This window comes from Pelmatolapia mariae, linkage group LG20, assembly GCF_036321145.2.
Source record: "Pelmatolapia mariae isolate MD_Pm_ZW linkage group LG20, Pm_UMD_F_2, whole genome shotgun sequence".
NCBI classification, from domain to species: Eukaryota; Metazoa; Chordata; class Actinopteri; order Cichliformes; family Cichlidae; genus Pelmatolapia; species Pelmatolapia mariae.
This window is the reverse complement of record NC_086244.1, coordinates 9116033-9141799: the sequence shown is the minus strand read 5'-3', so window position 1 is coordinate 9141799 and position 25767 is coordinate 9116033. Positions and strand designations below refer to the sequence as shown.

General features: G+C 40.2%; 1 protein-coding gene across 2 annotated transcripts in view; it reads left to right on the top strand.

Moving 5' to 3' along the window:
* The window catches only part of plxna2 (plexin A2), a 160267-nt gene that overhangs the window by 98232 nt on the left and 36268 nt on the right, over positions 1-25767 (top strand). For both annotated transcript variants that reach the window (XM_063465510.1, XM_063465509.1), the window contains exons 6-17: positions 408-531; positions 3097-3250; positions 5317-5413; positions 7200-7314; positions 8386-8586; positions 9264-9360; positions 9627-9826; positions 15810-15961; positions 20530-20647; positions 22278-22414; positions 23551-23718; positions 24987-25080. In XM_063465510.1, the coding sequence (XP_063321580.1) occupies positions 408-531; positions 3097-3250; positions 5317-5413; positions 7200-7314; positions 8386-8586; positions 9264-9360; positions 9627-9826; positions 15810-15961; positions 20530-20647; positions 22278-22414; positions 23551-23718; positions 24987-25080 (1657 nt within the window). The remainder of the gene's footprint in view (positions 1-407; positions 532-3096; positions 3251-5316; positions 5414-7199; positions 7315-8385; positions 8587-9263; positions 9361-9626; positions 9827-15809; positions 15962-20529; positions 20648-22277; positions 22415-23550; positions 23719-24986; positions 25081-25767) is intronic.

Here is a 25767-nt window from a genome sequence, read left to right as displayed (position 1 = left end):
CACTGCTGCGGGATATTTGTTTTATTTCTGTTACAGCATTGTTTAATATTCCTTTCCCTAGACAGTGTTCACCATCTTTGACAATCCTCATGCTTCCTTTCTTCCTTCTGTTTTTGGAAGGAGTTTAAAATTGTCACAATTTCTCATTTGCCCTCCAGTCATAATTGTTACATTATAATTGTAGCACTGTTGTTTGAGTTTCATTTTCACATATTTTCATTGCACATCACTTTGGCGGCACTTTTTTTTCTTGTAACTTTTTATTCATGGAATAAGTTGTTTTTCCTCTACTTCCTATCATATCCGACACGCATATTTTTTTCAGTGCCATATAATATCACTGATAGCATTGAAAAGCAAATATCAGTAACTTCTTTCTATCTCGGTCCTTTCTCCTCTCTGTTCAGATGCTCTCAAAGGAATCGATGTGAACGTGCGGATGAGCCGTACCGTTTTGCTGCTTCGCTCAATCAGTGCGTGAAGGCAACCGTGTATCCAGACAGCATTGCCGTCTCAGAACCTAGCGTACATGTAAGTCTACACACAAACAAACACATGCACTGGCTCACACATATGCATAATCCTACACACAGTATACAACATACCTGCAATATCAACCACTGCTTGCAAAGTCAAAAATGAAAAATTAGCTGCTATCTACGTATTTCCAACCCACGCAACAAAAGCAGAAGTTTTTAAACGATCCCACATAGCTGTTCATCTAGTCTTGAGTTTGGTTGATGCATAAACATTAGATGGGAAGGTTCATAAGGGCTTTATGTGGGCGTTTCAGCATACATATGCTCACTTTTTACAGAGCAGTCAATATGTGTGCCAAGACATGTTTGTGTGGGTGGGTGTGTAGGCGTTAAAGTTGTCCGAGTGCAGTTGAGTACAGTACAGTATTTCTACATGGATTCAGTAAAAGCACGCAAAGATCAACAGTGAAAGAATCTGCCTGTCCAGATTCTGGAGATTGTTGTACATCTATGCACAATCCACACTGTTAATGGGACATTTTATGCACATCTTTCAGCCTGTTCAGAAAAAATTTCTTTGGTTTGAAATGTTATGAGATGTAAGACACTGACTTATAGATGTGTTAAGATACATGAAATACTTTTGTGCTGTTCAGAACAATTTAAGTGGACTAAAATGTGAATCTTTAAGCTGAGAATGGCTGCATTACAGATTTTTAAATGACTTCTTGAGATTTTATTGCAAGTAAGAAACCGAGAACCAAGAAGATCTCTTTAGCACGCCTTTCCAGACCTCTTTATAGATTAATTGACAACACATTTTCTTCCATGTATTTTGGTGAGCTGACCTTTTAATTTATGTGGTTGAACATAAAAAAATAAAAATCTTGTTAACATGCAGTTGGCTCTTGCACTGACTCACCCTGCACCACATTATATCTCACCCTCAAGCCAATGCTCAGCACACCTTGCCCCCGTTGTCCACTTTGCAAACAGCAGTTTATTACATTTTAACAGTTTCACCCCCCCACCCCCCCCCACCCCCCCACACACACACCTTTTGCTGTCATATCAGAAACAGGGTCATCTGACCAACCACAAAACACTCAAATTCACACAGTTCACAAATTCCACAGGGGTAGACTGCTATCACCATGACAACGCAGCTTCTTGAAGTGGGCACCAGGACAGATAGAAAAGGCAGTGAAAACAATGAAATTACCTTTGCTGAAATTTGCAACCAATTAGGCTGGTGACTGCCAAGCAGCAAAAACCCCCACTACCATTGTGGTGAAAGGAAGCCAGCAAACGAAAAGAGCAAAATCTTAACTCTCAGAAACAAGCTTATTTTGTGTAATAGCTTACTGTGTCTGTGTTTTTGTGTGCGAGACAATTTCTGCATAAGCAATTTTTGAGTGTTTATCTGTATATGTGTGTCTGAGGACGATGAGAGCTAATTATTGTAAGAGAGGTTACTCAGGGAATTCTGCATTGAACAAAAGACATTGATTGCTGTGATTGCTGTAATCAAGGATCTCTCTGACACCTCAGAGTGAAGCAACACAAACATGGTGAAAGTAAAACAGGGAAAGACAAGAGGTCCTCAGCAGAAAAAAAAATAAAAGAAATCATCCATCCTCTTGATGGGTAACAGAGCAAGCCAGCTAACGAGGGAGGCAGTGTAGTCAGCCACTGAGACAGTCAGCATCTCTTAAAAGACCTACAGTTAAGCTGCTCAGCTGCCTTGCCTGTCCCAGTAGCCCTGCGGTGTTTAGTGAGAGGCAGATAAAACAAAGAGAAACTTCAAACGGTATGGCCCAAAAATAACAGCTAATGGAACAAGGCTGTGAAATGCCATGGTGATAATTATCCAGACTGCCTCTCTTGGCTAGAGAGCCAGATCACACACCCTGCACAGAATACATTTATTTATAGGAACAGCAGCTGAATGCTCCAGCCACAGTGTCACTGCTCTCCAGAGAATGACTTCAATCGCCTTTATGTGCATCGGCACTTGTGTAGTGCATTTCATATGTGAGTGTCTCTGTGTGTATTTTTTTCCCTGTATCTGTCTCACCTTCTAAATACTAAAGAAAGGTAAAAGAAAAAGTAGAATTTGCCATGTGATATTTTTTCCTCCATGTAGCTTCTACTGCTTCAGAGTGGGTCATGATATTTACCCCTGCAATGATGCCTTCTAGAAACAAATAAGATTAGCTTCTAAATAAACCTTTTTTCCCTTATTATGCTGTTTTTAAGATGCAGAAACAGTTCTTGGCAAAGTGGACGGACAGCTTTGCCAACAGCAGTGTTTTCTTTTCTCATCCTGACTAGAGCTGCTGAATTTAAGCCACTTTTATAATTTCATCTCAGATTTTCATGTCTTGTTTATCAAAGATGCAACTGTTAATGTTGGTTATGTGTTTTCCCCTATTTATCTGATGTATCACGCATTAGTCTTCTAAATCAGCTCAAGGTATGGGGAAGTTTTAGGGAATTTTTACCAATTTTTTATTTGTTTTCATTAGTGTTAGTGTCCATTTTGATCCATTCTCAAAAAGATGTGTACAATAAACTTCATTACTAAAAACATTGTCATGTCTCACACCATCTGCAGCTGCTAGTGAAGGTGAGCGACGTTCCAGACCTTTCTGCCGGCATCACCTGCTCGTTTGGCAACTTGACAGAAGTAGAGGGCCAGGTCAATGGCAACCAGATACTCTGCAAATCTCCTGCTGCTAAAGATGTCCCTCTCATCCCCACTGACCAAGGTAGATACAGAAAACAGACACACATATATTACCATGTATGCAATGCAAGCTGATGAATGGCTTGGTTGTGAAAATGCTTATTTTCCTGTGCAGTCAACAATACGCTCATCAAAACACAGCCTTGCTGGATTCTGATATGTCCCTCCCTCTCATTTACAAATCTCTGGGCTAACTGTTCAGCTGCACAAACTCTGAAACATATTTAGTGATCCAGCACTCCCAGTTTATTCAGGGGCTGTCTAAATAACAAGCACCCACTGATTCGGGATTGGTTGTTTTGCTGTGAACTGTGCTAACACATGACCCCGGCTACTTTAAATATGCTTGAGGATCTAAATTAGATCCCCTGGCCTGTGGTCCAGCTACATTGCACTTAATCTCTGGCCTTAGATTTGCCTAATAGGGGATGGTCTAACACTAGTCCATGGTCTAACAGTAGAGCATTCCCTATGGTCTACTCTTCAGCCAGGGATCAATTAGAGGGAGTAAGTTTATTTGATGGATTCCAGTCTTTGCATAGCCAAGGCATAGACAGTGTGTTTGCTCTTTACCTCCACTGGTACCTGATGAATTTGAAAGTTTGAAATTGGCTAATTTTATTGAACTCCACAAAACAAGCCTGTCACATGACACCTTCTTTGGAATAAACAAGGAAGACTGCTTTTAGATCTGGTGTAAAGGTATGCCAATCACCTCTCTTATATGATTGTTGGAAGTCTCATGAATTTCTATTGTAAATACAGGGCACAAATGTATCACTCTGGCTCAGGCATTCATTTATTTGCAAATGCGTATATCGTTGTGAATATTAACATCTGTTGTTTGACAATAAATGCCTCTTGTTTGCAAGGAAAGATGGCTGCAGGATAACAAAACTAAACTGCCTGAATAATATATAATATGCAGTGTATTGAAGTCAATGTGTGTTTTAGGGGCTTGGTAATCCTCTTTCCTGTGAGTAAATGACAGACCTGTTTGCCCAGAACTCCCATGGGGACGAGTGCATCAGGCACTAATATGAATGTTCTCCCCCAGGTAAATGTCAGCCAATCCCCCCTGTAAGACCTTCCTCCATCCATCAAGCTATCCATCCAGCTGTTTATACCTTCGTTTTTACTTCACATGCTTTCCCCTGAGGCCACCTCCTCCTGACCTCCGTCACCTGTCCCCCTAGCAAGTCTTTCTGTCTGTTGCACATCAACACTGATTGTGCCGTGGTGACTTGATCTGAGGAGAACAGAGGAAAGAAAGGAGAAAGGAAGAGGGGGAGGGGAGATCAAGACTTGGAAGGTGGAGACTGATGGAAAATACAGGAGAGAGGCCAAATTAAAATACAATTATGTGAAGGGGCAGGAGAAGAGGTCAGGATAAACTGTGAAGACACTGAACTCATTAAAGAAAATAGCTGGCACCCTTGTCCACTAAATAAAATGGTCTTAGATGAAGTTTTGTGCAGATATGACCTCTATATGACTTTATCAGATCCTGTGAGACAAATATGTACTAGTAGAAGTCTGTTATGTGCCTGCTATAGAGACTTGTGTGAAACAAATCCTGATTCCCAACAGGTGCTGTGGAGAGAACAGAGCACTAAGGGTCAGTCAGCCCTCCTACTCACTGAATGTCATCTGAAATTCAGGCTGCTCGACACATACAAACAGACACTTGCACATATTTATGGAGCTGGTGTTCTGATAGAGAGATAATGTGGCTTTTTTTTTTACAAAGCACAGTCAGAGCTCTGTTCAGCAAAGTGAAGGTAAATAAATTTACATCTGATTAAATGGTTCTGTATGAGATTGAAATTCAGGTATTTAATTTTCACGGGCTCAATGCAAGCATTACTCCTTCATGTTACATATTTAAATATATGCAATACTACACAAGAAATACCTTTCTAAGTGATGTGTGTATGTGTGCTAACAACCTTCGTTTCAAAAATATTAATAAGCCTAAAACTAAAATCAGTCTGCTGTTCACAACTATGCAAACAATGTGAACATATTCACTGCTCTGTAACAGTAAAAGATTAAATAAAGGTTGATGTCGTGTCTCCTCTCTTTCAGATTGGTCAGGCGTTGAACTGAGGCTGAATTCTAAGGAGACCGGTCAGATGCTTATCAGCACAGAGGTCAAGTTTTACAACTGCAGTGTCCACCAACTGTGAGTATCGCTCTCTGAGTCCATTCATTTTCTTTTCATTGACAAGAACAATGCCCAGCCCTGCTGCCCGAAACCACCGAAACAGTGCTGTGGGATTTTAATCACTATTTGTCCTTAACGTTAGCCTGCCCCAGTCCCCTAAAAATATCCCCTGTAAAAATTAATGTAATCTGATCGCTTGCTGTTCCCCGCGGTCCACACAGGAAGAATCTGTGTTGTGTTGTTAATGAAGCATTCTTTTCAAACATGCTGAACTACAAAACACTCTGCTTTCTGCCTAACAGGCCTTCTGTGGGGATTTCATGCCCATTTTCATGCCATGTCTGTCCCTGATTGAGTGATGTTGAATTGAATCCCTGGATTGGAGATCTTAGTGTCTGCGGTGCCTTTGCAATTGCTTGCTTCATTCCAGTGTGGCAGATTCTGTTTATGTGAGATTCAAAGGCCTCATTGACTTGGGAGTATCACTGAATAGAGAGTAGTTGAGAAAGGGTATCACAGGGGTTCAGGAATCCTACCATGTCAAATTATCCTTTGACTCTCCCCTTGACATTAAAACAAAATGTTTTAGCCATTGTCTCCTTTGCTAGATAAAAGCAGGCAGTGTTACTCTGCATCTCTCTCTTCGTGTTTTGTCTCTTTTCTCTTCATATTGCTGTTTGAGAACCTTGCCTGAGTAGCACAGAATGCAATTACCAACTCTCACATCAGCTCAGTTAATCGTTGATGACAAACAGAGTGCACACAGCCACACGTGCAAAGAAATATGCATACATTTGAAAAGGGCATACACCATCCTTTCAGTAATGCCAACTCCTATGTTACTTCCCTCTTACTGCATATACCGTTCCCTGTATATTCCTGATAGTGAATCAGCCCGATTCATTCAAATTAGGCTTCTTGACAGAGATCACTCTGATGATTTTTGCCTCAGTGATAATATTTCACGATGAGCATATGTGCAAAAAAGAGACAACGAAAGAGAGAACCAGTTGTGACAACACCCCCAGCCCACCCCTTTTGAACAACTGCTCAAAAATACATAGCACAGTAAAATCCCATCACAGTCTATTAAAAGTGAGTGCTGTGCTTGCTTTGGTTTGCTTTGGTAACACGCAGAATAGCATGTCTTGTACCTAGTATTTTCCCATCAACTTGTTTTCTTTGGCCATTCTTGTTTTGATTCATCTCACCTTCTGTTCATCTATATAGTTTCTATATACAGTGTTGGAAAGTGCACTTACTGAAATACAAAATTGAAATAGTTTTTTGTGTATTTAAGTACATTTTAGCTATATTTTACAACTACTTCACTACATTTCAGAAGTAAATTGTACATTTTGTGTGCTTATACTAGTTTTAAGAACCTATATATATATTGAGTGAAATTCAAACTATACTGTATCTCAACAACAATGCAGGGATAATAATAATTGCAGGCTCAAGCCATTTTTCCTCATTACTGCTATCTTACTAGTATAACACTCCACCTCTCCATCTCTCTCTTTCTTATTGTGATTGTGGTCTCCTATTCACACATGTCACACGTATTAATATATGGTGGAGGAAAATGTATGCAGGGAGAATTTGGCCTAGCAGCTATTAGGTACTGTGCCAACCACAAGGGCACAACAACAGCAGGTGCCCACTTGGGACATGAACTCATTTCCTACGTGGCACTTCCCCCTACTTTGGCAAACTCGTTGTCCCTCCTTGACTGCACTGTTCTTTTTTTTTTCCCTTTCACTCAGTGTGTGTGCATGTGTGTGTTTGTGTGTTCCTGCAGGTGTCTGTCATGTGTGAACAGTGCCTTCCGGTGCCACTGGTGCAAATACCGCAACTTGTGCACCCATGACCCCTCCAGCTGTTCCTTCCAGGAGGGACGGGTCAACGCTTCTGAGGTTGGTGGAACGCACATGCACAGACACACGGACTTATAACCTAATCCATCTTTTCCTCTCTCTCTCTCTTTCACCCTTCCTTGTGCATATTTGCACTTGGTTTCTTTCTACCTGCCTCCTGCACTGCGTTTCAGCTCTGTGTCAGCCTCGGGGCATGTCTTCAGAAAGACAGCCATCTAAGCTTTTCTATTTCTGAAGTGGTGCTACTCATTCAGAGCTCTTGTTCTCTGCAATAGCAATTAACAGTCTATTATCCTTGGAGTTACTGAGCTTAACATGTCTTAACAATGACACAAGATCATTTTGACCACATCAATAATGATCACTATGTCACTAGCTATGCACATTTACACTACTGGGATTTTAAGTGTTTGCCTTTATTCATTTAAACCCATTCACTTGTATTAAAAGAAACTTGTTAATAATCACTCTTCTGTACATATATGAGTAGCCCGCTTGCATTGCCTCAGTTCATATGTATTTGCTGTGCATGTCACACAGCGCTTTAGTGGTAAGATTAGATGCAGTACTCACAATTATGAATTAAGACCAGCCTTTCTCTATGACATCAGTAACATTTTATTTTAGCAACCCTACAATCCAAAGGTATATTTGAATATCGCTTTATGATATTGTATCTATGCTTTAATTGACTTAAGATGTAAAGATTCACAAAGCTAAAGGCCATTAAGAGTGAAGCTTCATTGTGTAAAGCCATAAAGGCAGTTTTCTCAGAGTATTTCAAATAGCAACGACCTCCATTATTACTGAATACTTTAAACCACTGACTACTGATACCATTCTCAGTTTTGACGAATTGAGCAGTTTCATAATTCCTCTCTTGAGAATGTGTATTTCAACGCAGCTCATAGCTTTCCAAGGTCACAGAAATCAGTTTTAAATTCTAACTTAGAATTAATTTCCACATTAATTCCACATATTGTGTTTCCTACTTATAATCATCCTCCTTTTTCACCATTATTGCAAAGTTCTTTTGTTCTCCTTGTCTTGCTAAACATGAAAGTGGAACGTTTTTCTTTTTTGTGGACCCTCTCTGCTTTATCCTTCCAGGACTGTCCCCAGCTAGTGCGCTCTGAGGAAATTCTGATCCCAGCAGGTGAGGTGAAGCCTGTAACCCTGAAGGCCAAGAATCTGCCACAGCCCCAGTCTGGCCAGCGGGGCTATGAGTGTGTCCTGCACATCCAGGGGGTCAGCCACCGAGTCACTGCCCTCCGCTTCAACAGCTCCAGTGTACAGTGCCAGAACAGTTCGGTAGGTTGTGCGGTGCCTTTTCACTCTGAGACAGTATGAGTGCAATTGATGATGTGTAATTTGATTTGTCTGTAATTCTCCATTATATAATTACGCACACATTTTAAATACCGTATACAAAAACAGATAATAGCCTGAATCCCATACCATGTGTATGCTTGTGTGTGTGTATGTTATTTAGTCAGTGGAGAAATAGTAGCCATCATCATAGATAATTATACAGAAGAAGACTGTAGCATGAGTCTGCCTTCAGAAGTCAATATACTGCCGACTTCTGTAGTATATTCCCAGAGGTACCACAGGCATACATGTTTTACTTTCCAGTCTTTCGCTCTCTCCCGCACACACACAAACACAAACACAAAAACACACTTGGGCAATGAAAGTCAGGCTAGAATTAAGCGCATGGGAGGCAGTTAAGCACAGCATCAATAAAGGCCAGAGGGAAGCTCAAGCTCCTGCCCAGCTGTCCCATATCTTGTGGCTTTTCACTTTATCAGCTCCTCAGATACTGAGATGATGTAAGTATGGGGTAATATTGGAAGGACACAGTACTGCCTCCACTAGGGTTCACGGGGATTCGAATTCCCAGACTTCCCATTGAAATCCTCCTCTCTTTTCTGCTTCTATCCCAATCTCTATCTCTTTCTCCCGCTTCATCACTCTGTGGCCTCTAGTATCTGTATGAAGGAATGAAAATCAGTGAGCTTCCTGTGGATTTCTCAGTGGTGTGGAACGGCAACTTTATTATTGACAACCCAGAAAATATTAAAGGTAAGAACAAAAGATGCTGATGTCAATATCTGCTAGAAAATAGGATGGACACTGTCATTTTTGGGATATTTTTGTTGGTGCAAACATTGCATTTTTTTGTGAGAGGTCACAAAAGCATTTTTATGTATTCATGTCAAATCATTTGTAGAGTATTTAAGAAATTTGAAAAATATTTTACTCGTAGCAGACTATCTATCAGTTTTCCTTTTAACAATAACAGCAATACTTATTGGTATGTTCACTGTATTGCCCATGTCATCCCACAGTGCACTTGTACAAGTGTGCAGCCCAGCGGGACAGCTGCGGCATGTGTCTAAAGGCAGAGAGGAAATTCCAGTGTGGCTGGTGCAGTGGTGAGGGAAGGTGTACACTGAGGCACCACTGCCCCCCCATCAACCCTTACACAACCCGCTGGCTGAACCTGTCCAGCAAGAATGTGAAGTGCACCAACCCACGCATCACTGAGGTCAGTACCTATAATCCCTCGTCTGTCCTTCCTACCTGCCCACACAGATCCAGCGGTCGATCGATATGTAATTATCAGCTTCCGTTGCAAGGTGTGTCTTGCATCTTGTCACAGTTCTTTCACAGAGGGTCATGAGGCGCTCAGCTGAGACTGTAGAAGTATACTTAAAATTCAAAGTTAACAGCTCAGACAGCTTAAAACGGCTTAATAAGACATTGTCATCTGTGCCAGTGGCAATGCAGTTACAAAGTGAAAAACCTGTTCTGTATTCTCCAAAGCACATCATGATCACTAAATTGCAGCAGAATAAGAATACACTTGATTCTGGCATGCTGTTTTTTAACATTTAAGTTGAAGTGATAATAGCGGGATTCTTGAGAGATGGATAGGACCTCTGATAAATTTAAATTTTTATCTTGTACAAGATAGAACGAGGTGTTGCATGAGAAGCAGCTGTTCTACTTTACTTTGGTTTTGTGTGGACTCAGAAAGAATGAGAATAAACCTTCAATAGGCTCCCCACTGTGCTTGGCCCACCTAATGCCTGCACATCCTTAAATGTTTGTTGCCTTTCTGTCTGCCTTTTATCTTGCCTTTTCTTTTTCTGTGTTTATCTATCCTTATTTGCTTAAAAGCAAAAATTATATGTATGGCTGTTTATGTACCTGTGCGGCTGTATGTGTTATACTCGCAGGTGCTTATTCTTATGAGAGTTCTTTTCATCTTCAGGACTTATCCAAGGGCAAGGACACACAAATACATGCACACGCACACACAGACACACATGCACGCACAGAAATAGAGCTTGAGATTTGTAGTTTTAAAGGGCTGTCTTTTTGACATCTGCTTTCTCTTTGTGCAGTAGGCACAGCTGCCTGCTCATAGATTTTAATGTCTTTTGTCCTCACACAAGGTTATTCCAGCCCTTTGAAAGTTCTTTGGCACCAATAACTGTTAAAAAGGGAATTTCACAAGCAAGTAATCGTAGTTTTTTTTTTATTATCTTTGTATTCATAAGCAAGTGAATGAGCGGTGCTCCTTTTTGTTTTTTCTCTCATGCTGAGTTTTCGCAGACATGACTAGAACCCAATAGCTGGATGTCCTCCACATCAGCAAGATCGGGATCATGACCTGGAAGTGCTTATTTGTTTTCCACAAGCAGACCTTTGCTTACTCAAAGCCCCCACTGTCGGTCTGCTGTCACAGAGGAGTCAGGCCAGGAGGGACAGACTATTTAATTAGCTTGGTAACACACCAATGCATTGTGGTTCACCTACCAGACCTATCTGCCTCCACATTTATTCATTTAGCTTCTTTTTCCTCCACTACATACCCACATGTAACTCTAGCCAATTAAAAACTGAAGCTAACAACTAGGGTAATTGATTTGCTATAATACACGCAAATAATCACGAAAAATACGCAAGCTGAAGTCCGACCGATCTTCTTTTTTCTTTTCCCTGCTGTCTTATACCTCCTCGTGTTTTGTTGTTGTGTCTCTGTGTTTAACTGTTTCTGACTCTTTTTGCCAAATTACATCCATTATCATGAGTTGGAGACTTTGACACATCATGCAATGGGACTTGCAATAGTGAAGAGCACAAAAGAAGCAATAAATAAAACATGTAACCAAAAGTAAGCTTAAACATTGAGAACCTTGCATTACTATATCTATACTGCATCCATCAGTTGTCCAATGTTTAAGCAATGATGTCAAAAGCAAATCTGAAAACTACAGAATATAATAAACCGGTTTTGAAATGACATGGCAAGCCAAAGGAAAAAGCTCACAGGGGAAATGACTGGCATAATTATTATTTTTATATTATTCTTCAAATAGCACTTCAATCAAAAACCAGTGATTGACAATATATTACAGAAGCAGAGCTACACGGTCAGTCTTTCCTTTTAAGTGGAAGAAAAATAAAAAATTTAACTTGTGAATGTATGAATGGTTTGAGTGAGGTGAAACGATTCAAGTAAGACAACAAAAGACGGAGGGGGAGATGTAAAGTCATGAAAGGTGGGAAGAACAAAGGAGCCGGGGAGTAGGGGGGAAGTTTGGGCGTGGGGGGCTCCTGAGGCCAATCTAAAATCAGATCTGTTTATGGCTGTAGGTGGCAAAATCAACTCTGCGTGAGCATGTACTTCAGACAGACACACCTATTTTCTACTCATCATTGGTAGTGAAGCCAGCGCTCATCATTTGTGCATCGTCCTAGCACCCCCGCCCCCACCCCCCTCCCGTCTCTCAGTGATTACAGTTTCTTTAAGAAGCCGACATCCCCCTGTTGGGCTGAATTTATTAATAAATTTGGTTTTGATTGTATGCACCAAAGCCCCCATCAAGAGCTGATTTGTATACATACTAACACATTAGTAGATGTGCCTTCCACAAGATAGGCCTTTTGAATAATTAATGTTTCTATTAAGTGCCATGGTGCCTCCCACCACGGGCCATTAATATTGAAGAGATGTAAGCCCCTGCTAACAGCAGAGGGAACAACATCAAATGAAGCTGGGAGTTAGATGGGCATATGAAAGGCGTTTCCTCAATACGCTTTGGCCGTGGTTTCTGTATGAGTTAACTGTATAGCAAAGAAGCTCCCCTGCCTCTAGTGACAGTAAATATAAACATCTAGCTATAGCCTTAGGAAAGAAAAAAATATGGGATTCCTTTTTTCTCTTTCTTCCTCAAACATGCAAGTGAATGCATGCTTTTTGTTGATATTTTGAACTCCACAGGGATAGCAGGCCTGTCAGCTGTTATCAGACTACAACTGAACTCCGCTTACTGCTGTAACCCCGAGAGTGCTTCTGTACTGTATGGATGCTGACCTTTATGAAATCTGCCAGCTGAAGAATAAAGTATTGCTCAGCACCCCACAGATTCACATGCAAACCAGATGATAGGTTACAATTCCCCATTCAAACGCACAGGTCTTGTTTTTTTTTTTTTTTTACATAGTCTTCTTTTGTTTTTTACTTGTTTACAGCTCATTTTCATTGTAACCAATATGTCTTAGCCTATTACAAGACATTCAAGACTCTATAAAGTATTTAGATTGCAGTTTGTTCTGGAACAAGCGATCACTGGGGTTTTATCAAGCCCATTAAATGCTTCTCACAATTAAATGTGACATGCTAGAATTAGTCTGAGCTAAGAATTAGTCTGAGTGGCAAGACAAAGAGATTATCTGCAAGCTTCTAAATGATATCAAAGGTTGTTTAATTTCAAAAGCCAAACATAGAGCTTTGGGAAAAACAGAAATCTCCCACTGTGGTGTTTTTAAGGGCATAAAAAGATCTTATCCTATATATCCAAGCTTTATTGAAAGTAGATAATAATGAACATACAGTAGATTTTTTTCGTATTATGGATTTTAATAGTAAATGAGGTGATTAAATATTATTATTGCTGAATTCCACCGGGCTCGGTCAGCTGCCGTAGTTACAGTGACATGCTTGGCTTGCATAGCCTGAAGGCAGCTCGGTTGGTGTATTGCACTCTGCTCTATGTATTGAGTTTAGCATTGGCTGCATCAGCACATCTTTCCCCGCCATTACTTCAGCTGAATATGTCAGCACCACGCTGACAGACAGCCCCAGGTTATTCACATTGAAGCCCATTTCTCTCTGTCGCCATAGTTTTTGTTATTTCTCAGAATAACAAGGTGTCTTCTCAAAACTAGCCAGCATTTTTTTTCTGGAAATTTATTTCTTGTACATCAGAATGTCTTTTTTTGTACTTAAGCCATGCATTTTTATCTTTATTGATTCTAGTGTTTTTTCATTTATTCTTTTGTTGGGAAATCATCGTCTCTTAGCCAGAGAGAGATACATTATGCCAGAGAGACTGCATGAGTAGGAGCAGGGAGAGTGGCTTGCAAGCTGACTGCCTGTTTGCTGGGAATTACCCTCTATTGACAGTGTGACAATGCCAGGCGGGCAGCAGCACTGCTGCTAAAAGGATTACATAGGGAGCATGGCATGGCAGCACTGGGTGGGAAAAGGGAGCTGGGGCAGAAGGGCGTGTGTGTGCATGACCAGCGACGCTTCCTTTTCCCCTTCTGAAATACAGTTTGGTAAAGCAAAACAAGCAAACTAGAGGAAGAGGAAGATGTGTCACATAGCCTGGGGAGATAAGATGATGGATGGGAAGAAAACAAAGAAAGAGTGATGCAAACAAGATAATTTTGCAGTGAAATATAAACAGATGATAGTATATAATGCTGACTACTTTTATTTGTCTATAAAGACCATTAGAACTAATCTGATTGGCAATCAAATTAGTCTTGTAAACAAAAAAAGATTCTTTATAGATCTGGTTCCTTTGTATGTGTTAGAAATGCAGACACAAAGACAAAGAGCAGAAGTTCTCTTATGCCTCACAGCCTGGTGCATCTTTGAAGTGATAGTTTTTTCCATGATCCAGATGAATCAAGGCTCTGTCTGCCAGTGGGGAACTCAGTGAAGTGGGTTTTCTGCATGAATTGGACTATCGTCATGTCCTTGGTCCACTATGGGAAGTGTCCATTTCAGTCTCTAAGTAGAAGGAGGAGGACTCCCAAGCTTTTAGCATGCCCGTCTGTGATACAGCACTGCTGTCCTGTCACCGTCCCTGCCTCACCTGTCACCAGTCTTGTCTGATGGGACTGAAACGGCGTCCACTTTTCCCGCGCTGCTCACCCCATTTTCACTCTTCTTTCTTCCATTCCCTTCCTCTTCGTGCTTTTCCTTTCTTTTTTTTCCCCCTCCCTTGTTTTCTCACAGGCCCTCACATTGCTTATGTAACCATCACTAAGTCTACTCGAATAGCTGCTGCCATCGCCTGACATGGATATATTTAGCCATTATGTTCCCCCCTTCTATACCCTGCATGCCCAAGCAGTGCTAAAAGATTCATGTATTCAGGCCCCTCAGGCGTTGCAGTGACACACTTACTTTACATCCAGAGCAATTAATGTCCACTGAATCTAGATTACAATGCCAGCATCCCACAGGGAAGCCGCAATGCCCTAGTGGGTGTTGGGGGTGGGGAGAGAGGGTGTACAGCAAGTCTTAAAGGGTTGCCATCACGTGGGGGTTTGCAGTTCAGTGAGCGGGTACAACTGACTCTTGTTTTTTCCCTTCTGCTTGCATGGTCAGTAATAGCGTATTGATTGTTTACATAGCAGCCCCACACAGCAAAGTGACAGTCTATCCTCCCTGCTGCCCTCCTCTCTCTTGGTTTTTTTGTATTCCTTTGGTGACTGCACAGTATTGCCTACTCTCTTGATCTTTTTTTAACCTTTTTTCCATTTCACTCTGTGTTCTCGTTTTTGTTTTTACTCCTCCTCCTTATCTTGTCCTCTTGTGTTTAAATGGCTGTGTGATGGCCAGGTTGGTGCCTCAACAGGACTCTGCAGCACAGAAGGCACTGTGCCACCCTGTGCCAAGGTCATGCTGGGCAGCCATATTGCATTTTATGAGTAGGTGGTCTTCACTAATCATTAGTATCCCCCCTTGTTAGATTTAACATCCATGTTAAGCAGGGTAGATTCTGAGCAGGTGGCTTTGCTGAGTGTTAAAAACAGTTTCTTCTTTATCCCAAAGTTCCTTTTTTATTTAAAGATTTGCTGTTGCAGGAGAACGAAATTGTAAAAGAAAAAAAACCTTTGTATTCACTTGTGATTATGTATGTATGGTGTGTGGATGGGTATAATGCCACATTTTAACAAGAAGAGCTGCAAAACAAGTGTAATTAGGTGCTGTTGTGATTAGAAGTTGCTCTTGTCACAGTGACTCATGGCATGTTCTGACATTTTGTGGATGTAGGAGTGGGGAGTACACTTAATTGCTTTTACAGCCACCTGGACCAAAAGAGCATATTTACCCTTGAGCACATACAGAAACCTGTACGCATTTATGTGTTTCTATAAACCCGCCGCATCCCTGAAGACAAAAACATCATTTGACATCTAGTTTCTCTCCAACGTTATAGGTGACACCAGTGGCTGGACCCCCAGAGGGAGGCACCCGGGTGACCATCCATGGCACAAACCTTGGTCTGGCTTTCTCAGATATGGTCGGCAATGTAGAGGTGGCAGGAGTGAGATGTACCCCTGTAGAGGATGGCTACATCATTGCTGAACAGTAAGTGATACAAACAGGAATGATCATTTCAAAACTATTGCTAATACTTATTATTGATGGATAACTACACAACATTTAATTACAGACAAACACAATTATTCCTTCAAGTTAACTGAAAACATGACGTTTCTTTCAAACAACACTCCCAGTTTATAAGCAGATCTCATTTGCAGAAAGTGTATATGTACATTGTATGTAATAACAGTTATTGCTGCACATGGTGTGGCCATATGCCCTCTCACTTGCTAACAGTAGCAAAATATTCTAAATGAACTATATTTGCTGTTCCTGTAAGTGTATAAAAATAGGAAAAAAACAAAAAAAAAATGACAGAGTGACCGAAGTTTTAAGTATTTATTCAGTAACTTAAAAAAAAATATTTATATGATAATTTATTTCATGTTCTTTTATTTAATTAATATTGAACAATGCATAGGGATGCATTCAATCCGTTATTAACTCTCATAATAGCATGCATCTAGCCTTAGGTTTTGATACATTATTTATGTGCTGTAACAGCTAATAAGCTCTAAACTATATATGTGTGTTGCACAATCTCCCGCTTTAATGAAGACTGGAGCAGGTCCAAACAGTCTGGTCTTGACATTGCTGTTTTTCCCCCCTGCAGCACAGTAGCCCAGTTCTCTCTGTGTAGCTCATCTAGTCAGCAACAATCCCATAACAGCTGTGTGTGTTTACTTGTGTTTACCTCCTTAATTGTCCCATGCTGTGTGTACATCATGGTAAAGTCTGTCCCGTTCACCCTGAACTAATGAAACGTGGCCCATGCTTCCCAACTTGTCCACCACCCCTTTGGCTAGACACACAAACGTGTGTAGACTTAAAGACCCAGTGCCTCATGGTTGTTTAATCTCAGGTTGCGTGAGCCCTCTGTATGTATAGATAGTGTGTTAGTTTACCCTAAAAATATATATTTACATATTTAGTCTATGGTTAGGTTGAGTTGCCTTTGGGACTTGAGCTTCATTGTTGAGGGAAAGGCAATACTTCATTATAAAAAAACAAACAAACTATTCTGTTATGATTTTTAAGCATTTTATGCAGAAGGAACAAAAATACAATTTATGAAGTAATTACCGGTTGGATAATTGTACCACGGAAAATCGATAGGATATGAGGAATAGTCTATTAAAATAGTACAACATTGCTATTGTAACCTTTATTATTGGACCCTTCAGCCACCACAGCTCCCTAGAAATTTTATTATAATACTTATAGTTTTCTTTAGGAGAGACAGGTACTCAGAAATAATTGGCTTTTCTTTCAGTTAAAGTGAAATTCTCTCTCTACTGACTTTAAGTCAGTAGGAAAATGGTGTTAAGAATGAAATGTATAGCAATTCACTAAAAAAGATGACAGGCATAAACCCACATGTGAATGAACCCACACACCAACACCCATGCACGTATACAGCCTATCACTGTCATGGTTCTCAGAGGAGCCTTTAACCCTAATTTTTTCTTTGACCTACTTGTGCCCTCAGAAAGAGAACAGCGAAGCGTGATGCCATTGCTATAAGTCGCATAGTTTCACTTCTGCATAGTGTTACAAAGACATATCTCGCAGTCACATGTGCACAGTTGCTACTACTGTTTACTGTGATACGGTAATAAAGTAGTAAAGCTATAACAGCTCACATGGCATAGAGTATTTCTGTGGTTCCTTACCCTGCATTGAGTAGCTGTATAGCTGTAATTAAAATCCACTTGGCTGTAGGAGACACTTTGTGTGCAGCACACTGATCTGACAGCACTTTAATGCGATTGGGGACAAGCTGGGGAATTCATTTATATGGCGGGTAAAGAAAAAGAATTGACTGTGCAAAATTAAAAAACTAACCTATAACCTCTTAACCTCTTAAGCCCCACGCCCCCGGCATTGGGGGCAAAAAGGAGGAGATCACGTTTAATCGGTTATAACGCCGGTTGAGAAATATAAATCCAGACATGTGTGGTATCCACAGAAACCCCAGAATCTCAGCTAAAATGTCATATAAACCATTTCTACAACCACCAAACACACCGAAAACAAGCCGCGATTAAACGAGCAGTTACGTAAATGCGCAGAAGTCCGCTAAACACACAAAACCGAACCAGAAATTCTTCAGACTTCATGTAAGCGGTTAAAAATAGGCTGGTTAGCTCCCAGAGCTATCACTGACTCCACACACCAAGTTTCACCACGATCAGACCAGAATTCACTGAATTAGTCGCAAAAGAAGACCACAAAAACACACAGCGGCGCAAATGCGCTAACACAGAAATTGGCTTACCGTCCCGATTTCCTCCATTATTTTCGCCGGTAGCCGGTAACCACGTGATTGCTGTTATTTACCATGCCTACCTAGGTGCATCAGAGCCATCTTCCGTCAACAACCTCCATTTTAGACCCACCTACAGACACGTGACTGGACAGACGTCACATGCAGTAAATTTGGACACACGTGGGTTTTGGCATTACAACGTCTGATTGGTTGAAGTGACGTGAACGTGGCATCGTTACTTTGAATCTATTGGCTAAAACGATTAAAAAGAGGTGTCAATCATGCAAATTGACCAAAAGAAACCAAAGTTACAGCCCCTCAGAGTTTAAAGGGCCAGAGGCCAATGAAGCGCTCTATGCGCACGGCAGAAAAGGGCCATTACCATGTAAATGTGTGGTTAATTCTTCAAAAATATATTTTTAAAAAAAGCATTTTTAGGCCTGTTAATAAAATTAATTAATTTCTGCTCTTTAATACCTAAAAAAATTAACTGGCATGGTGTCCAATTGTGTGCCAAAATTGGACATTTTTGTACAACGTCTGGATATTCATGTATTGACAGGGCTGTAGTTTTTCACTGTTTTACTTTAGAAACACAAATCTTTGCACAGATTATGCTTATATGTTGGTTACTGGATTTCTGGAACCAAATATGATCTGAGGCATATTTTTAAAAGGGTTATATGCTAAAAATTACAAAAAAAAATTAGGCGAGAATAAAATCTACTTACTTTTTCTGTGTTCCAGTCTCAGTAACTTTGACAGAGTAATATCTGCTTTAATATTTACACCTCTGATTAAATGTCCCAAGTGTTAGCTTCATTTTGATACCAAGATTGTAAGGACAGAGTTTGTAATTGCAGAGAAATAATCAATTTAATTTAGGCATTGCATTTTCGAGCAGGAAGCTCAGAAACCCCCTTGGGGCTTAAGAGGTTAAGTCCAACTTTGAAGGAGATGAAGTCATCCAGATGATATACTGAGCTGGACTTTTATTCAGCACATTTGGATTGTATTTTACCTCTAGGTTCATTATGCGCATGTCCTTAGCTGACTGTTGGTGTTTGTTTTGAGTCTTAATTCAGTCATCAGCCACCCTATGATGGACTGGACTGTACAAAAAAACATACATATTTATGTGTCTTTTATGTTACTACTTCAGAGGTGTGTGTGAAAGCCACTCCTGCTTTGAAGAAAAAGTCTGAACTTTTGTTTGTTTCTTTTTTCCAGCTGTCAAAAAGTACTTTTTTAAGGGCTGAAACTATTCTGCAGCATTTTTTTTTGTAGATTCCAAACTGAATCCTTATTTGTATGAATTAATTTTAAAAGTAACCTGCAAGTTCTTTTTTTTTTTTTTAGCAGACTTAATTGCGAAGATCCACAGAGAAAATGAATGATAAATTAAAAAAAAAAAAAACCCACAAAAACCCCCAACTTATTATCATAAATCTGCAACTTTGCAAATGGCCAGTACAGTTTTGCTTTCAGGTAGGAAGCAAGCGAGTCTCTGTTTTTGTGAGGTGCAGTAAGAGGATATTATTGGGTTTGTCAGCAAGTAAATCCTCCTTTAGCTACACTCGTCCACAAAGCTCATCCAACAAAGCTCTCAAAGTCATTTGTTGTAATTCAGATGATCAGTGCTGGAGAAACAATACATCTGCTCTGCTTCATCAGCTCCGCTCCTACCTGCCCCTGCCATCTGCTCCCCCACATATTCCATCTCTCTTTCCACACTGTGATTGCTTCTTGTACTTTATTACTCCCTGGCACCAGCGATCAATAGACGCTCTCATTTTATTATGTCATTCGATCTAGTCACCTGCAGTGCTGGGAGATACCTGATCACATGATATGATGGAACGGTATTGATCTTGCTGCATGATTTACATTAGTCTTGCTGTACTGGCACAGCACCACCACTGTCGGGGGGGCTAGCTGTTAGTGGGAAATTTACTACATTCAGGTGCAGCGTGCTGGAGTGCCAAAAGAGGAGCAGCCATGGTCTCATTTAAAGATTGTCATCGATGTCTGGCTGTGCCACGTAATGAAATGAATGAAACTACAAAAAAGATTGTAATTAGAGCAGAAGATATCTCAATATCAAGCAGCGAAGTGCTTTGATTATTCTTTTCTACAACGTTGCTTAAGCATTAAATCATGAAGACCATGTTTAAGTTTGATGTTACTTTTTTTTAAAAATTGAATTCCTGCTTCAAGTATGGGAGTATGCTTCTGTTCCTGAAGTCATTTTAACTGGAAACTAATTTTAACGTGTCTTTTGCAGGATCGTATGTGAGATGGATATGGCCCATGCGGACAGTATGCCGGGTCCAGTACAGCTCTGTGTCGGAGAGTGCAAACCAGAACTCCGGGCTCGTTCCTCACAACTCTACTCCTTTGTGGTATGAGTGTAATTAAACTCCATTTGTATTGTATTCTGAAATAACACTTGTGATCTAGTCAGTATATGGCTAAAAAAGAATCTATGTACAACTAACTAAATATATAGGCTACTTTAGCTTTTTTTTCTAAGTTGATTTATTCTTACGGATTATTTTTATGGGCTACAGGCAAACATTAATGTTGGAATTTCTATGCATAACAGCAATGTAATTAGGCAGCCCAAGGCATGCTTGTTATTTCAGAAATGACATTGATATAACAGGGCTTTCAAGGGGTTCACAAGAGTGATCTCTTCATGTGTTTACTTGTAGATATTTGCTTTATTTGTGAAAATATCATGTAGTTAATATTGTCTCGTATACTAATGCAGCTCAATATAATATTTATATTTCAAAATGTATTAGCTATTAGTTCAGCTACTAGAAGTAGTTGATTTTTTATGTCTCTTCTGTGTAGGTGATAAGAGCATTTTAGATTAATTTAAACCGATGAATTTTATTTTTTAAATCACACCATGCACAATTGTTAGCTAACAGTGATGTTAGCTATAGAGACCATTTGTCCAAATGTTTCTATCAAAAAAGCCCACGTGGTAGCTAGCAAAACTGCCTATTTCCAGCTTTTATGTACAGTCTGTGTGTACTTGCCATCCTCACACACTCGCACACATTTCCTTTTCTCCGATATCTGCTGTCTACCTGACCTGCACCTAACAGTTAATCTGCTTTCTCATTAGCACTCTCTCACACCTTCACAATTAGCACTCTTTTAACTATTAACAGCAGTCAGTAATTACTGCTGTTGTTTTCAGAGTACCTGCACTATCCTGCATGCTGGATGTCACACGTCGCTGTCAGTTTTGAGTTTTGTCAGCATGATGCTCTTGGCTCTGTAACACACGCTTGGCCACTTTTTCTCACCAGTGATACGGCTGCTACTCTGGGAAGCAGTGGAATTCCTCTGAGATTACTTCACAGAGCTTAGAATTGGCAACGCTTACAATTCTCTTGTATTGCAGTGCACCTAAAAAAGACTGCATCATCACAGGAGCATTCTTCAGACAAGACATATTCCCTACGTGACCTTGTAGACAAAGGGACATTGTAAATGACAGTGTGCATTTAGTCGCTTTTAAAATGGTTGTTTTATGTTTGTTCAGATACAGGTGTGTGCACACAGATGCTTTTATGTGTGTATGTGTGTTCCTGTGTATGTGCTGTCTACTTGAATATTACTCCATCTGTCTGTGTGACAGCATCCTGGCTGCACGCCGCTGAAAGCATTCGTTATTTTCAGATTGTCTTTAAAAAAGCTTCACTCAGATACAACCCAGCAATGCAGGGCACGCAGTCGTGGAATCTATAAGAGGACACTAAGGCTTTATTGTACTGCAGTTCACTGCCATCACCCTGACAATGTGAATAACTGTAATTTGCTGGAAATTAGTGATAACACTGAGTGTTACAACGGAGATGCTCCCCTGCTTACTGTAAAACGCATCTATCTTTTAATCTGTCTGCTGGTTTCGTGTCATTTCTTCCTGTTCCTTTCCCTCATTTTAAATGACTCTGACAGTCTGTCTTAATGTCTCTCTTTCTGCATCTGTGGTTTTTTGTTTTGTTTTTTTAGACTCCAACTGTCACAGGCCTGTCCCCTAGAAGAGGTCCAGAGTCTGGGGGCACTAAAGTAACTATAATGGGAGAAAACCTCGGTGCCGGCAGCAGTGTCAACGTCAAGTTTGGAAACCAGACATGCGAGTTCTTTGGGTGAGATCTTAATCTCCAACATAATTGTCCTGCATATGTGCTGCTACAGAGTCTGCAGAATGAGGAAATGCACATCATGGTGGAAACACTAAACGTTTATGTTGATATTGTGAAGTTAAACTAATCCAGTCACCATAAATGCCATGAATTTTCATACATAGCACAAATAGCAGTTTCTCATAGTATAAAAATGATTTGAATTAGTTTAGCTAAGTTTTTGCCTTCCAGCATAACTGTCAGAAAATGTTGGCTGTATGGCATGCTATTAGCAATTTTTAAAAGTAAATAAATAAATAAAACAACAGCTTGTGTTGTCAAGATAGTGATTTATTCACATTAAATAAGCAGCATTTCTGTGTCTTTATTCTTTTGTTTTGGGTTTTTTTTCCTTTGATATTATACTGCGAATACCCCCCAAGGGGAACCTCTTTATACCTTTGTTGAAACTTGTGTAAATTCTAATAAGGTTTTGATGACCTACTGCATCAAACCTTGTAATAATATCTTCCTTTTTTTTTATCTAGCCCCATCCTTCTCATTCTCTTCATTCTCCCATTCCTAATTAGTTTATCTGTTCTCCCCCATCCCTCAAATTTTTTAATTCTCAGTCTCACAAGTTGTTTCCATTTCTCTACACCCATCCCTCCTGCCGTCTTTTAGTTACTCATACATGCCCTCTTTCTGATTTCCACTCCTGGAGGCACCTATTTTAAGCCCTGCCACAGTATTCTGACTGTAATGTTGTAAGGTTGAGGAGTCAAGTAAACTTTAATGAGATATGGGGCTAATTACAGCTTCTCCACTGTATTCCTGTCATGGGAGAAAGAGGAGGATGTGGGGCTGTTCTACTACAAGCACTCCTCTACTAATGAATTTGGACAAATTCTGAGGGTTTGTGTGTAGATCACAAAGTCTTGTACAGGGAGGAGAAAGCATGTTTTAGAAGGATGTATGAGAGCTGAAAGTACTGACTGCATGTTAATGTGCACTGAGTGCACCTGTTCGTCATGTTTTGAGTGGGATAATTACAGAACAGGTCTCACAGAAAAAAAAAGTTTGTGTCTTCTCATATTCATTAGTTTTGCTACAGATTTAAATCACTAATTTAATAGTGGTATTCTTATTTTTTTGTGTAGAAGGACAAAGACAGAGATAGTGTGCTACTCTGCCCCTTCTCTGTCTGGAGTCGGCCCAGTTCAGATCAGCGTCAGTGTGGATCGTGCCCAAATCAGAGAGAGCCTCACCTTTGAGTACACAGAGGACCCTACTGTACAGCGCATTGAACCAGACTGGAGCATTGCAAGGTATGCATATTCCTCAGATTGTATGTATGAGAGTTTTATTCGTGTCCTCAGCTACCAGCCTTGAGCTTTTGACATGTAGACAAGAATTTCCCCATCCAAAGCTTTAGAGCCAATCAGTCCAAGCCAGCAACAATAAACAGACGAGTCAATATTGCACTTTCAATTACTGTTCGGTTCTTTTCCAATTAGTCTGGAATTGATAGAAGAACTGAAGCTCACTGATTGGAGAGGATGGGCACTTTTGAGACTGAGATTCTCCTACTGAATGCAGTGTCGATCCATGTGTTGAACGTCTTTGGCAGATAGATACACAGACATAGAAGACTACTAATTAAAAGGAGGAGAGGGATGAAGATGAAACAATGGCATAACAGAACAATGTGCTATCAGAGGTGTGAGTCCACAACAGATGGCGTGAGCTTAGAGATGGAGAGTATGGTACACTGCAGCAAAATCGTGACAACACAAAGGGAATAGGAGGAAAAACGAAGGGAGAAACTGATAGGAACCATATATCTGTTTTGCTTTCTTTGTATTTCGGAAGAGAAAATAAATTAAATATCCATCTAATTCCATTTTAAATTACACAGTGTGAACTGATTTTCAATGTCTCTCAAATTGGAGCTCAAATTGTGTAGAAAGACAGAAAGAAAAGCGAGCACGGAGCAGTTATTTTACATAGTTGCTGAGTGTATCTATGGACGCCACGGACAGCACATGGTCTGTCCACAGTAACTCACTACTGGTACAGTGAACTTTACCCTAAACCTTTGTTCAGCAAACCACATTGACAAGTGCAACAGAAAAACCATCTTTAACAAATCCAACCAGCTACAGGGGGGCTGGGAATTTAGCAATTTTCCACCTCCTCTGTTTATGCATATTAATATATTTAAGCTGGCTATTTTTTATTTATTTTTTGCACTACTTGATTGTCAATAGTAAAAACATAAAAATGCATCTCTAATCACCATCTTCCATGGGCTGTTTTGTCCCAAATTAACCTTAAAATGGCTTTCGATATGAAGCTTTTTGTTCCCCAAGTGATGGGGAACACTTTGAAGAAACAGATCAGAGTTAGAAAGTTTACAATAGGCTTTGGACTGCTTTGGGTCTTTTTCTCAGATATTCTCTTTCTTAGTCTTTTTTTCTTTTTCTTTTTTTACATTGAATACAAAAAAACCCTGCACAAATGAAAGTCGGATCTGACAAACATGATTATAAAAACTCCTGTAATGAATTTTGTCTAACTTCTTCCATTTATTCAGCGGTCACACACCCCTGATGGTGACGGGAACTAATCTGGATGTGGTTCAAGAGCCCCGGATCAGAGTGAAATATGCCGGCCGAGAGTCTGTCAATGTAAGAATCACTCACTACTAATCTGTTTTCGACCACAAAGTCTCTGCTATATGTGTAGTAGAAATCTTCTACTGTACTACTTCCAGCCTACCATGCTATATAAGCAGCTAAGTGACATTTACTTCAGGTAAAACGGTCCTTAACAGGCCCTCTAGCCCTCTACGCTCTCTGATTTATGCTTGAACCCTGTCTTCTTGACCCCAGAGCATATAAATATTACAGCTGTTGGTGAGAGTGATCCACATGCACTATTTAATATAGAGTTTACTTAAATTTTTTTGACCATCTCACCTCCCACCTACTGGGTGTTTTATTTACACTGCTCTCCTGACTCCCGAATACCATTTTCACTTGTTTGAGAAAAGATAAAGAGGCAGCTGGAGGACAGTAGAAGTTGACCAAGACTATAAAAGGTTCAGTGGGGAAAATGTTAGAGGTGTGCATCATTGGAGGCAAGAAGGCTCATAATGGCTTTCAATGGAAGATTAACTGCAGTCAGAAGTCTTTGGTCAGCATAAAGACCGCTGGTATAATCAAGGACTTGTCTGAAGGAAATCGTTACAAATTGCATTTGAGCCCCTGTCCTGGGGGTCCTTGTTTAATTAAGAGGATGGGATTTCCTCTCTGTGGTCTGCTATAAGGTGGAGAGGGCAGATGAATACGATAAAGGGGAGTTTGAGGAACAGA